Genomic DNA, 13,337 nt, shown 5'->3' with positions numbered 1-13,337 from the left:
GGGGGGGGGGGGGGCAGGAGGCAGCCGATCAATGACTCTCACCATTGATGTTTCTCTCTCTCTCTCCCTCTCCCTTCCTCTCTCTGAAATCAATAGATATATTAAATATATATATGTTCTTTCCCCATATCTGAGCCTTGTTTTCCTCATAAAGCCTGTCACAATTCACAATTATGGTATTTGTTGTTTATTTGTTTACCATCTGTGTCCTTACTAGACATTAAGCTCCATGATGCAGGGCCCACCTCTGCCTTGAGCACCACCTCATGCCTAACAGTATCTTCGTAGAGCAGGCTTTAATGAATATTTACTGGATACAGACTAAATAGGAGCTATAATGGGAAATATACCAGACTCAGATAAGTAGATGGAGCCTTACCATAGTTAGTGGTGGTACCACCAAGACTAACTGTTTCTGTGAATGTAGTGGGTAAAAGAAATGGTCTCTTCCCCCTGAATCAAGAAAATACATAAGTTGTCCATAGTGTTTGATAGTTTTCAACATTAGAAGTTCTCTAAGTACTGGAGGTTTTCTCAAGGGAACTTAAATTTTTTTCATTTAAAAAAAATTGTATTATACAATTAGAATAACTCGCAGCTGAAAAAGAATGAAGCCAAAGCATAAAATAAAAATGTTTAATTCCCTTTCGAATGTGTGTTGAATTCAATACAAACTGATAAAGCATTTTTCTAGGTCAGAGGAACCAATATTACATTTAGAAGGCAACTGACTGCAAAAATATATAATCTATGCTATCCTTTATTTTTAAAAAGAAACTCAAGATCTTATTCTGTGTTTAATTATTGTAATAATGATGTCTTCTTTACAGACAAAGACACCACAGCAAAATAATGGCACAATAAAGACATTTTTGTTGTTGTTTTTCTCTTTGTAATATCTTCATATACCAGTAAAAAATAAACTCTTTAATAAATAAATATATAATAAATATTTGCAAATTGAAAATGTATAAATAGGTCCATCCTTTAAAAAAAAAAAAAAGTTCCGTCTTGGTGTGGCATGTTTTATAGTCCACATTCTACCCAGGTTTTTTACATAGAATGCCATAACCTGCAAAATCCTTCAAGGTCCTTAAAATATATGTAGCAGTAATCCTGGCCAACTATGTCAATCCATTTCTTCAACATGAAGTATCTACTTTTAATGTGACTTTTAAAGTAAACATCATCCAGAGAGGTGAGGCACCAGAGCAGCAGACTAGGTGGGGGGTTCCCATTCTCCACAGGTGAACAGATTTTCAGCTTCAATCTACTAGTGAGGACTGAGCCGGCGTACCTAAGGGAACTCAAGCCACTTATAAAGACAGATCTTGACCAATGTCGAAATGTTTTTGTTTGTTCTTAATATGCTTTCCAAATTCAGTCTTCCAATGGAAAACAGGCTCTGTAACATTCTGAATGTCTCCTCGGGTTATTATTTTATGATGGGATCTCTAATAAGAAAGAATGGTTGTAGTTTAGTTCTTCAGGAAAGACAGGATCACACTTTACGCATATATCAGTATGTCCTTATACAACGCAGGAACTCTTTCTGGGTCCACTGGTCTAGGCAGAAAATGAGTGAACTTCTGATGTCTTTTGGACCTGGCACCATCTCTTGGAGTTCCATCTTTGTTAAGTGCCACAAAATATCTTCGGCCAGTGTCTCCATGTTTATATATGTTGGACGAATAGGTATTATACCAGTTCTCTTCAAATTGCTCCCTAAAGATGCATTCAGAAGTCAGTTTCTCCTAAAAGAGAGCAGATAACTAGCATTAAAAAAAAAATTCTTTGAGAGAATTTTTTAAAGAAAAATCTCAACTCTACCTTTTTATTTCTTTGTCTATAATTATATCCTTGCCAAGGAAGGGGAAAGATTAAATTGTTTTTGCTTTATTTTGCTTTAATTCTTATGTAATCTGGAATTCTTTTTCCCAGCAGTTCAGTTCAAAGGACTTTGTTTAATGTCAATTATCAATTTTATTTTCAAATACTTAAAAAATTATTCTGAATTTTCTTATGCTCCATTTTATTTCCCTCTTCCAACCATCACCACCAAAAAGACCTTGTAATTTATGTTGTTCCATCATTAGATGTCAAAGTTCTACACAGAAAGTCTCTACTACATCTTGAAACATTTCAAGATCTTGCTAATATCCAAATTCCTAATTTAAGATCATCATACCAAATCATAGAGCTTCACTTTATGAATTTATTAATTGTTTGATGACACATTCCCCATGATTAACTTTGATCTGGATGTTACTATTAGGTAAACGCAGTAAAAGCCCAGTGATTCCTTATATCTTCAAGATTAACTGTATATTGTCTAAGGAATGGACCACAGCTGACTTTTTAAAATCTAACACATACACGAAAAAGGGAGATTATGTGCATGTTTTTCTCCTTCCGTTGTAATTCTACCCTTATGATTGTTACACAACATAGGATTTCTCTTTCTTCTGAGCTGACAGAAAGCCTGGAAAGAGCAAGGTTTGCCCTTACAAAGGACAGACATTAAGTGGAATACCACTTACTGACATATTATAACCAATTTTCTACAGTGTATATTGAGATTCTAATTGCATATTGTGGTCTCAGTTGAGATTTTAATAATTTTTAAAAAAGGTACCAGACAGTGCCATCAGTTAAATCATAATAAGTGAATTCTTTGTAAATAGTCAGAGACTTTGACTTTAAGAAGTGATTTCATATGAGCAGATGGGTGGGAGAACGGCACACAGTCACACTCTACCAACTTTCTTAAAATTATATCAGCAATTGGGAACAAATAAAAAATATTACCATTGAAAGAGAAAAATTTATATGTTGCCGAAGACTGAGTTTTATATTATCCTGTTACTCTAATTGTTCTAAAAAATACTTCTCATACTGATGAACTATTAACCTAAAAGTTTACTTTAAGCCTCATATTTAAAAACATTTATAGTAGAACCACAGATGCACACTTATCCTCAGTGGAAAGTTAAAAATTGCCCAACACAACTCTGAGTGAGCTCATGGCTACTGTAATTATCAAGAATGCATATCTGGTCAAACTAGTGTGGTTACCATCATTTGTTGCATCTTACAGTGATCTGAGGTTTCACTCACTCATTTCCTGTCTACAAAGGTCAGCAAACAAGTGACATATATTTAGCTAAAGAAGATGACGATGGGTAGGGAAATTTTACATTCACTGAACATAAAGGCAAAAGGAATATAACATGGCAGAAAGGAAACTGCTCCCATTTTCTTTACCTCTGGTGGGAATGACCAAAATCAGAAGGAAAGTAGAAAGACCCAAGATAATGGGCAGGAAAAACTAGTGAGCTGAAAGCAATAAGGGTTTAGGTTCAGAAAAGAAAACTGAGTTACTATCCTATTGCCCAGACACATAGAAACACATCGGGATGTAAATTTTTAATTTGTACGTAAATATATTTTATGTATTTCTTGTGAAATGCATTATTAGTAGACATTTTACTTACAAAACTGACAGTCATTGTTTTATGAATTACATAATTTTTTAAAAATACGTACTGATCCGTAGAGTTCTCCTTTGTCATTCATTCCAAGGTAAAGACCACTGTCCACGCCCCTGATACTGACCAGTCCCACGGCCACACTGATGAATTCCAGGATACCTACATTTATAAACAAAATAATGACTTGTATTTATTAATGAACATATGACAAATGAAAATCTTCCAAACAGCAGACCAACATGTGTGTGAAAGTCCTCTGTAAACTGAAAAGTGCTGTACAATTGTCTTAATCTAATGATCCTCTCACTTATAGATGGGGGAAAAAACTAAAAAGAAAAAATGCTCATCGTGGTATTATGTTAAGGGTATAAAACCTTAAGCCAGACTGACCTGGGTTTGAATTCCAGTTCCGTAATTAACTGGCTATTTGGACTATGCAAATCATTTGTCTTCTTTGAACTTCAATCTCCTTATACGCAAATTGAGTTCAATGCCTCCCTACAGGAGAGAGGTTGGGGCTAACACACACATCTAGGCATTCTACAAATGGAAGCCATTATTATCACAAGTTAGTATATAACAGAGGTGTTCTTAGGTCTCTGTGATTCCATTAGTTAATTATAACCATGCTCTATTAATTACCCTTGGGGGGGGAGGGGTGCTTACTATGAATCAAGACAATTTCTTTCTAGCTGCAGCCAGTAGATCTTACATGGGTATGTTAGTATTTTATAGTTTATTGAGAGTCTTCTATTTACATTTTCTATCTCGTCCCCCAAACCAGTTCCCTAACACAGGTATGGAGATACTATTATCCCCATTTCCATCTAAAGAAACTGAGGCTCAAAGAGGTTTATTGACTTGCCTAAGGGCATGACGTTTGTAATTAATAGAACTGATACTTGAGCTCACACTTCTGAGCCCTAATCCAGTGTTTCTACTTCAGGGTACAGTTTCTTGAAGACAATACAGTAGTTTCAAAACTTTATAGATTATATAATATGCTACTTTCTGTCACAAGATTCTTAAACGTAAATTTTGTATTTCAAAGAAATAAAAGAACTTTCTAGTTCGCTAAATGTGTTAGTCAAATACCAAGAATTTAGCATGCAATTCAATTTTTCTATCAATAATTTTCTAAAATCATTTGCATTTATCAGAAGGTAAATTAGTGTCAAAACCTCCAGTTAATACACTAAAATACCATAGTAAAAAACAACAAACCTTGATGCTTGCCTCTGCAACACCCTTTTTCTAACCTTTGGACTAATGTCTTTGTCTTGTTCTCCCCCTGAGCCTGCTGGAAAAGTATATAGACATACTTTCTGTACTTGGAACTTCCTTCCTCAATGGCTTTCTGCCTTCGCCCATTCACCCCCTCTTAAGCTCTACAAACAGTGTAAATCTGCACCATTTAGTCTGACTCTTGCTTTTAAGTCATTTCTTGATTTATTGTGCAAGTTTCTATTTGGACACGTGATGTTCCCAGGTCCAAGGGAAAGTACAAAATCTAGCTATTTGCTTATACGGAGGGCTCTGTTCTGTCCAGAGCCTATTTCATTCTTTGGCGGAAGCATAGATTCTTAAATTCTAAATGTAGATTCTTAAGGGCTCAAATGAGCTCTTTCAAACTATCAGAGATCGTGTAGAACACTAGAGCTATCAAGGATCTTACAGCAACAATACATTACTAAATGGTCTATAAGTGGTTTCAAAGAGTCAGTGTCCCTAAGGCAGAGAGAAGATAAGATACAGCAAGAAGACACAGACTCCAAAGAACAGCCATTATAATGACAAACGCAGAGGTAGGGCAATTAAACTGGCTATCAAGCTCATTAGTGAGTGGTTCATATTTAGAAATAAAAATATTGGGCCAAGTCATGATTGGTAGAAGCAGATATATTAATGGAATTTCATCCAGGATATACTTACAAATGTGTAATTACCTGAAGTTGTATTGAATGTTAAATTCAAATTGAAAGGAATACTATGGCTTACATGTAACTTAATTCTCTTTAAGTATCTGATTTACATTAAGATGCTCCTGTCTTTCAAAGGACAGGAACTGATTTACTGATTAGGATGCACAATAGGACCAGTTTTCAAATACAATAAAACATGTCTCATTTGCATACAGACCAATTCTATAACAGATCTTATAAAGTATTCATTTTTCTTGCAAAACTAAAATCACCTATGCTTTAATTCTCATCTTAACATAATGCTGTCCTACCAAAAATATGTAGTTGTAGAAAGATAAAAATTACATATATGCTCAGGATAATTATATTCAATAGTTTCAACTTTATTAAATAACATCCCAAACTTCATACTTAACCAGGTATAAACAATTTTTTGCAATGGCCCATAGGGTTGATGGAAAAAGGGTTATGTGTTTTCTGTGTTCCTCTTAAAGATTTTAGCCACACTTTTTACTTCTGATTCTTTTTCTTCTCAAGGAAATAGTATACCACAGAGTAATTTGTAGTCATTAGATTCTTAAATGAGATTTGACAAGTCTTTCTTATTTATAATATGAGGTGGCAACTAAGCTAATTCCTTCACAAAGAGTAGACATGAAAAACTTTCCTTAAGAGGTAATCACAGATTTTAGATAGATTTTCTAATGCCCAGTGTCCCATAAAAAGACTTGGAGGTACTTTGTCTTCTGGTATCATTTTCAAAGCCAGCCTTCTTTAAATCATAATAAACAGGTGAGCCAACCCACAATGCAACCACATCAGACAAATCTATGGAGAACAGGGGAGAATAAAGGGAAAGCCTTTAAAGAAATATGTTTGATCTCAGGTTAAGCTTTTTTTAAGCAATGATTCCATGTTTATGTATTAGGCAAAGTCTTCCTAGTGAACTACTGTGCAGGAAACTCTATTATAAATATAGCTCTTTGATAGCAAATTATTTTAACCTCACCAGGACCCTTCTGTCTATTGATGCGGTTTTGAAATTTAGAAATCCAGGATTCTCAACTTTTTACTTAATTATGGCCAAATCAGTATAAATTATCAAACATGTTAATTTATTTTAACATCTGAAATAGCCAATCTCAACCTTTTTCAAAATTCCTTTTTTGATGACACAGAAATGAGTTTAAAATAAAACAGCAAAATTATATCATAACTAGTAATTAAAACACTAGCAAAACAAGGCAAGTAAAGAAAGCAGCATATAAAACTATATACATGGTAAACATAAGCTTTCTTCTCACCTACCCTCCTTTGTAGTCAATTACGAGGGCTGAGCTCTCAGGGGCCACTAGGAGGCACTATAATGCATTGTAGAGTCTGTTCCCTGCTTCAGGCTACCAGGCTAATCTGGGTTATTTTCTCTATGTGTGACAGTAAATATTTTGTTGATAAGTAGCCTCCCACCACAGAGTCACAGACCAGCACAAAATCAGTCTAAGTCACATTTTTGCAATCACTAAATAATTATACAAAATTTTAGCAAAAAGTTCTCATAAGATAGTAATTTTGATATGCAATCTTCATTTCTTAAGAAATGGATTTAAATACCAGTTTAACAAGTGTTATCAAGTCTATGAATATTTACTAATCTCTTCCAATAGGGCCAGTCTTCTAAAGAGGCACAATGTGGAAGAAGCAACTCTTGTTGTTGGGGAGATTGCAGGTGAATTACAAGTGTCTTAAACGCAGAATTTCAAAGGCTACATTATGGGAAGTCTGAATATGACCTAAGCTTAACTTCTACCTGATCGACTTATAGGATAGGCCTTAACACATTTGTGTCCATTTCTAAATCTTCTGGTAGCGGGAGGATTTTTGTCGTGAAGGAAGCGCAGTAATTCTTGGCAGTAATTCGAGAGAACTGAGCCACCTGGTGTCAGCAAAGTTCTTTAGAATCGGGATCTCAGACTCTTCAATTTAGAAACCACTTTCCAAAAGTGACCCCAAGGTTGGCCACTAGGTCATGACACTTTTGACTCATAGTGGGAATTTGGAAGAGATCAGTGGAAGCTGCAAACATGTGGGTTTTAAAAAGTTAATTTTCTAAGCCTTTGAGTGCTACCAAATGACCACCACATGCTCCTTTCTACATCTACAGTGACACACGCCACTCCGTCCAAAGATTTACACTTTTCCAAAGTTTTAATGAGTACTACAAGCCCAAACGGGGATGAGAGTAAGACAAGATAAGAGAAGGCCATTTAGAGAGGAGATTCTCAAAGAATCCCACAGTGCTGAGGGAGGGGAAGGAAACCTGATCCCGCCTTGGGCCTTTTCACATTGCTGCACACAAGTAAATGGTAATCTTATAAAAAATAAACATAAAAAATACAGTGATTCTCTCCAATGATGTCCCAAATTGGATGATCAAAACCCTTTGAGAGTGCTAGGCACTTAACTATGATGAAAACTTCTGCAATGGGGGAAAGATCCTGGGAGATCAGAGCCAGAAAGCATCTTAAAGGGGTCACCTAACTTAACCCCATCACTACTCAATCCAGAAAACCAAGGCTCAGGCTGGTGAGGACACTGGCTAGTTGGAGAGTCATTAACCGCGGAGACCTGATGATTTCCCGGCCTAGTGACTTCCCCAGCCGCCTTCACAACCGGCCCCTTGTTTCCGCCGGGGAGCCCCTCCTGCTCCCAGGCCCTGCTGGAGGTACTCTGACACCGGTCCCCCGGCGTTCCCACCCATATCTCCTTTCGCTTCCCCATTTCCTCTTACGTGCGGTCACCGCCAAGATCTTTGCTTTCGGATTTCACAATTTCTAAAGCGCCGCTGGGCTGAGGGGCTGGGCATGCTCAGTGGCCAGGTGGGCTTTTTTTTCTTTTTCTCAAACAGAACTTACGAGAGCGCGGAGGGCCGCGGCCAGGTGAGCCTGACAGCGGCGAGCGCCCCGGGCAAGGCCGCCTGCGCCCCTCCCGCGAACGCGCGCGGCCTGCGGGTGACACGGACGCGCCCCGCGCCCCGCGCCCCGCGCCCCGCGCCCCGCGCCCCGCGCCCCGCGCCCCGCGCCCCGCGCCCCGCGCCCCGCGCCCCGCCCCGGAGCGCGCCTCCCAGCGCGGCCCTGCGTGCGCACCTGCGGGGCCGCTTAAAGAAGTGCCACGCTCCCTGTTATTAATTTTTGCTGAAAACAAAACGGTAGACGGTCCTGGGGAAAACTGAGAGAAAGTAGTAAGAAATAATATGGGGATTTAAAAAAACAAAACAAAAACAAAAGAAAATAAAGAAACGGCTGCCTGCGCGAGGTGAGGAGCGCGCGGAAGGTGCCAGGCAGCGGGATGGGCCGGAACGTGAGACGCGTGCGGAGCCCCCACCTTCACCCCCACCCGCCCCCAGCCCCCGGAGCCCTGACCGAAACTCAGAGGACGAGTCCCGCGGCCCCCCGCTGGCCCCCTTCAGCCCCAGCCCCGCGCCTCGCCCCGGGAGGGCCGCGCGTCCCGGCCCCGCGCAGGCGGGCGGGGCGGTGGAGAGGAGCCCGGCGGGGGCGGCACCTACCGAAGAGGCTGTGGTCCTGCCGGGTGCCCTGCACGCGGCCGTCGGGCAGGATCTGCAGGTGGAAGCCGGTGCGGCAGTAGAGCTGGCGGCGGCGCAGGATGCCGTGCAGGTGCGCCAGCTCCGCCGCCCCCGCGCCGCCGCGCGCGCCCCGCTCCGCCGCGCCCCGCCGCTCGCCCAGCAGGGCCGGCCGCTCGCCCGCGGGGGGCAGCAGGAAGTGCGAGCCCACCTGCTGGCCCAGGCCCTCCAGGCCTCCCAGGAAGCCCCCGACCTCGGTCAGGGGAGCCATGGAGCGGGCGGAGCGCGAGGCGGGGGGTCCCGCAAAACAAAAGATCCCGGGTGGAGAGTGTAGCGGGAATGGGAGGTGAAGGAAAATTACGGCGAAACGCGCGCGGAAAGTTGGGCTCGGCTACTCGCGCGCGGCCGCCGGGCGGACTGGACGCCGGGACCGCGGGGACGCGGTCGCCGTCTTGGGTCGCTCTGGTCTCCGCGGGGAGGCGGGGGCCGGCTGCTGGCTTTGCAGGAACATCTACGGCCGCGGCCGCCCAGGCTGGGGCAGGGGCTCCGGCGGCGCGCCCCGATCAGCCCGGCCCCGCGTGCGTGCGCGCCGAGTATATAAGCCGGTCCTCTTGACATATGCTAATCAGGGCCTTTCATGCGCGCCGCGGCGGCCCGGGTGAAATCTTAAACCGGCCTCCTCTCCACACGTTTTTGCTCTTCGGCAGTGCCCAAAAGGGGCCCTTGGCGGTTCTCTCTCCGTGCCGTCGCAAAAATCATCCCCGCGCTCGGCCAGAGCTGGCCGGCGACCTCGGGGCGGCGCCGTCGAGGCCCCCGCTCGGGGCTGGCTGTGGAACCACCTGGGGGCCGCTGCGCCGCCGCTGCGCCCGCGCCTCGGCCGCGAGCCGCTCGGCCGCCCGCGCGCAGGTATATAGGCGGGGACGCGGGGGCAGGGGAGGCTGCGGGGGGGGACGCGGGGGCAGGGGAGGCTGCGGGGGGGGAGGCGGGCGGGAGCTGGACTCCTCGCGGCTGGGAGCCTGCCGTGGACAGGTGCAAAGAAAGGTAAGAGGGGGAAAGGGGGAGAGGGCGTTACCCGAGGCTCAGACCTGCCCAGACACACATGAAAGGAAAATCAAAGCTTTGACAGTTTAACTCGCTAATTTTAAAACACTAATAAAATGTACAAGCATTACTCTTTTCTTTTATCATTCAGATGGGGGATTTTCTTTACATAATCGGGGTTAGGTTAGAAACACACGTGCCCCCTCCCCCTTCCCAGGTTCTCTTTAATGTTTATCGTTACTCAGCACAAGATGTAACCAAGGTTGTCTCGTATCTATATGGAAGTTTTAGCATTCGTGCTGAGGTCATGGGCTTTTAATCAGTACAATATAACAATATAATAAATCCTGAATCTAGGGGTTACTAGTAAATCCAAACAGGACAAAAAGAGATCTTATTGGTGCTTATGTTGGCCACGGATAGGGATTTGAATATCTGTACTAGTGTCATAAATGATGAGTGGCCTCTGGGACCCTTTTCCAGTCTAATAGCGGGTCCCTTTCTTCTTGGTTGCATTTTCTTTAAGGTTAGATTTTTTATTCACTTTCAATTATAAAGACAACTAATGGAAAACAGTGTTGATTCTTGGTGTGCTTCTGAGACATGACAAGTTCCTGGTAAAATAAAAATTTTAAAAAATGTAAGAATGCCCATATGTATTTATAGAATAAAAAATCATTGAAGTGAAGGAGTTGGATATATGTCCATTTGAACTCATAACCTTTGGTTGGTTCTGGACCACTAGTTAAATTCAAGATGTTTCCATTAAAATTTTTTCAGTGGTAGAAGAATTGAGAATCTATCATTTGGCAGATTTATGCTTCCCCTGAACAAAAAGTTTTAGGGAATCACTAAAGATTAGTTTTCCAGTCTTGCTTCATGGTCTGTTCAGCAAAAGCCTAAACCTGGGAGTGCAAATGGATGTGATGGCTTTATTTTATTTGGTCTAAAGGGTTGGGGGGTTTTTCGCTAATTAATTGGCAGGTGCTTTAAAGTAGGTAAAGTTACACCTTTTCATCACGATGGCCTAAGTACTGACCCTTGTGCCACCAAGTTATAAAAGAGTCCTTAAAGCCAGTGATTTACTGCTGATAGATATGAAATAAAACAAAAACATTGGCTAGAAACAATAAACAGATAAATCACTTTAGAAATGTATACTGCTGAGTCTGTTTTAAAGTTTGTACCAGGTAAATGTCATATTATTTTACCTTTCAAATAACAGCAGTCTGTCTTGTGGTAGGACCCCCAAATCCACCATCATCAAGATTTCAAAGCACATCTGTGTAAACATTATCACATCAGTGTAAAACACCAACCAATGAGCTTTTACTTTGAACCAAATCTTCTTAATTGCAGTGTTAAATCAAAGAAAGTTAGATCAAAGTTGCGTGAATCTCATAGCGGGGCAACTAAAATAGCCAGTGCATACATTGATCACTTTTAAAAAAGAGATACTTAAAGGTTTAAAACAAAGATCAAGTACCTTTTAATGAGGTTTGTTTCAAGGTCTAAGTTCTGTACAACATATAATGCTATTAATTATTCCACGATGGATATGTAGCATCATCACCTGTTCCCTGAGTACTAGTTGGGTAGAAAATTAAATATTTTAATTCTATAAATGATTTCCTCACACTGTAAGTCCTGCTGTGTGAGTTAGAGCTCTCAGACTCTTTAAATCTCTTATACTATTTACATATACAAAAATATGGGGAAATTTTATACATAGTCACCAAAGCCCAAACACTTTAATAATACAGCTACCTTCTCATTGTTCAGCTCTGGCATTTTCTAGTGCATTGCCTTATTTTATCACCACCATAACCCTCTGAGACAGGCACATTCCACGTGATAAGGAGATTCTAGTTCAGAGTTCTGTCCTACATCCCAGGACAATGCCCTTAAACTCTCTAAAGGCCTCTGTTGTCTCTTTGGTAAAAAAACAAAACAAAAACAAAACAAAACATATATATACATATATACATGTGTATATATCTGTGTATGTGCATATATATATAAAACTCTTGCTCAGTTCACTATGCCTAGGGTTGCTATGAGACTTAAATGTGAAAATATTTAAGAAAGTGTTTTTAAAGCTATGAAGTTTTCCATACATATAAGATGCTACACACCTTCAGTTGTTGGAAAAAGTCCTGCTTTATAATTTAACAAGTGTAATTCATTTGAAATACAAAATAAATCCTTTTCCCCCAAAACCAAACCTTTAATGTGTAAGTTTTGAATGGTGCTTAATGCCATTTAATAAAGGGCCAGAATAGAAACAAAAAGATAAGGATTTCTTTTGTTTGCACTAGTCATGTGACAGGAAAAGATAACACTAAAGATTTTTTGCACATGCTGTGATGATATCATGGAAGTTAAATAATTTTGAAGAGCGTTTTACAAGAGTGCATTATTCAACTTTTAAGTATACACTGCAATCTAATCAACTCTACCTACACTTCCTAGAGACCACACTTGCCTTGCTGTTCTACAAATATGCGGTACAATTTCTACTTCCACAAATGTAGTTACAGTTTTCCAGACCATAGAATTTCCTCACAGCTTTTCAGCAAGCATATTGTCGTGAATCTTTATTTTACACATAAAAAAAGATGCTTTTTGATACTTCCACGTGTGTTTTAACTTGAGAAAAAGAGCTGACTTAAAAGTCATGACTTATATCCCCTCATAAAATAAAAGCACATTTGCCCACATTATTTTTATTTGTAATTACAAAATATTGGCAAAACATATAGTTCCATACATAGGAAACTGACTGAGTACATTATGATATAGTCACAGAGTGGAGCATTATACAGCTGGAAAAAAATGACAAAGATCTATCAAAATTAATATGGACTATTTCCAGGATATATTAGTAAGTGAAAAGAGCAAAGCTTCAGCATACTTTATGTATAGTGTGTTATCTTTTTTGTAAGAAAGAAAAATAATAAAATTCTACATGTGTGTACTTATTTTTCCCCAAAAAAATAAACATAGGATGGCTAAACCAGAAACTAACTGGTTAATCGACTACCTGGGAGAAGAGAAAGGAGAGTGACAATTCTTTGAGAACAACTTTCTATAGGGTTTTTATGGACTTTTTAAGAAATGTAAATGTTCTAGATTTTTAAAAGTAAAATAAACAAGACTGAGGGGAAATGGAATGAAACCAAAAACAAATGAGCCTAACTGAATTCAAATGTATAACATAACCACACAGAAAGGAATAATATATTTTTTTAAAACTAAGTAAGTTTCAAATACAGTTCTTTGACTATATAATTAAGGTCTAAAGAC

The 13,337-nt window shown here is 40.4% G+C and overlaps 1 protein-coding gene across 1 annotated transcript; it reads right to left on the bottom strand.

Moving 5' to 3' along the window:
- Window positions 1–628: 628 nt before the first annotated feature.
- FGF20 (fibroblast growth factor 20) lies at window positions 629–9,261 on the bottom strand. Its single transcript, XM_087813700.1, has 3 exons — window positions 8,976–9,261; window positions 3,547–3,650; window positions 629–1,754 (listed from the first exon to the last, which is right to left on the bottom strand). The coding sequence occupies exons 1-3, from the start codon at window positions 9,259–9,261 to the stop codon at window positions 1,509–1,511; spliced, it is 636 nt and encodes a 211-aa protein (XP_087669826.1). The 3' UTR covers window positions 629–1,508.
- Between the last annotated feature and the right edge of the window lie 4,076 nt (window positions 9,262–13,337).

The sequence above is a fragment of the Miniopterus natalensis genome, chromosome 2 (assembly GCF_054644295.1).
Source record: "Miniopterus natalensis isolate mMinNat1 chromosome 2, mMinNat1.hap1, whole genome shotgun sequence".
Classification (NCBI taxonomy): Eukaryota; Metazoa; Chordata; class Mammalia; order Chiroptera; family Miniopteridae; genus Miniopterus; species Miniopterus natalensis.
This window is presented reverse-complemented; position numbering and strand designations above follow the sequence as displayed.

Coding starts and splice junctions, on each gene's coding strand:
- FGF20 (XM_087813700.1), bottom strand. CDS start 9,261: ATGGCTCCCCTGACCGAGGTCGGGGGCTTCCTGGGAGGCCTGGAGGGC. Junction 3,651..8,975: donor GCAGGACCACAGCCTCTTCG/GTAGGTGCCGCC, acceptor TTATAAATGTAG/GTATCCTGGAATTCATCAGT. Junction 1,755..3,546: donor AAGGAGAACTCTACGGATCA/GTACGTATTTTT, acceptor GCTCTCTTTTAG/GAGAAACTGACTTCTGAATG.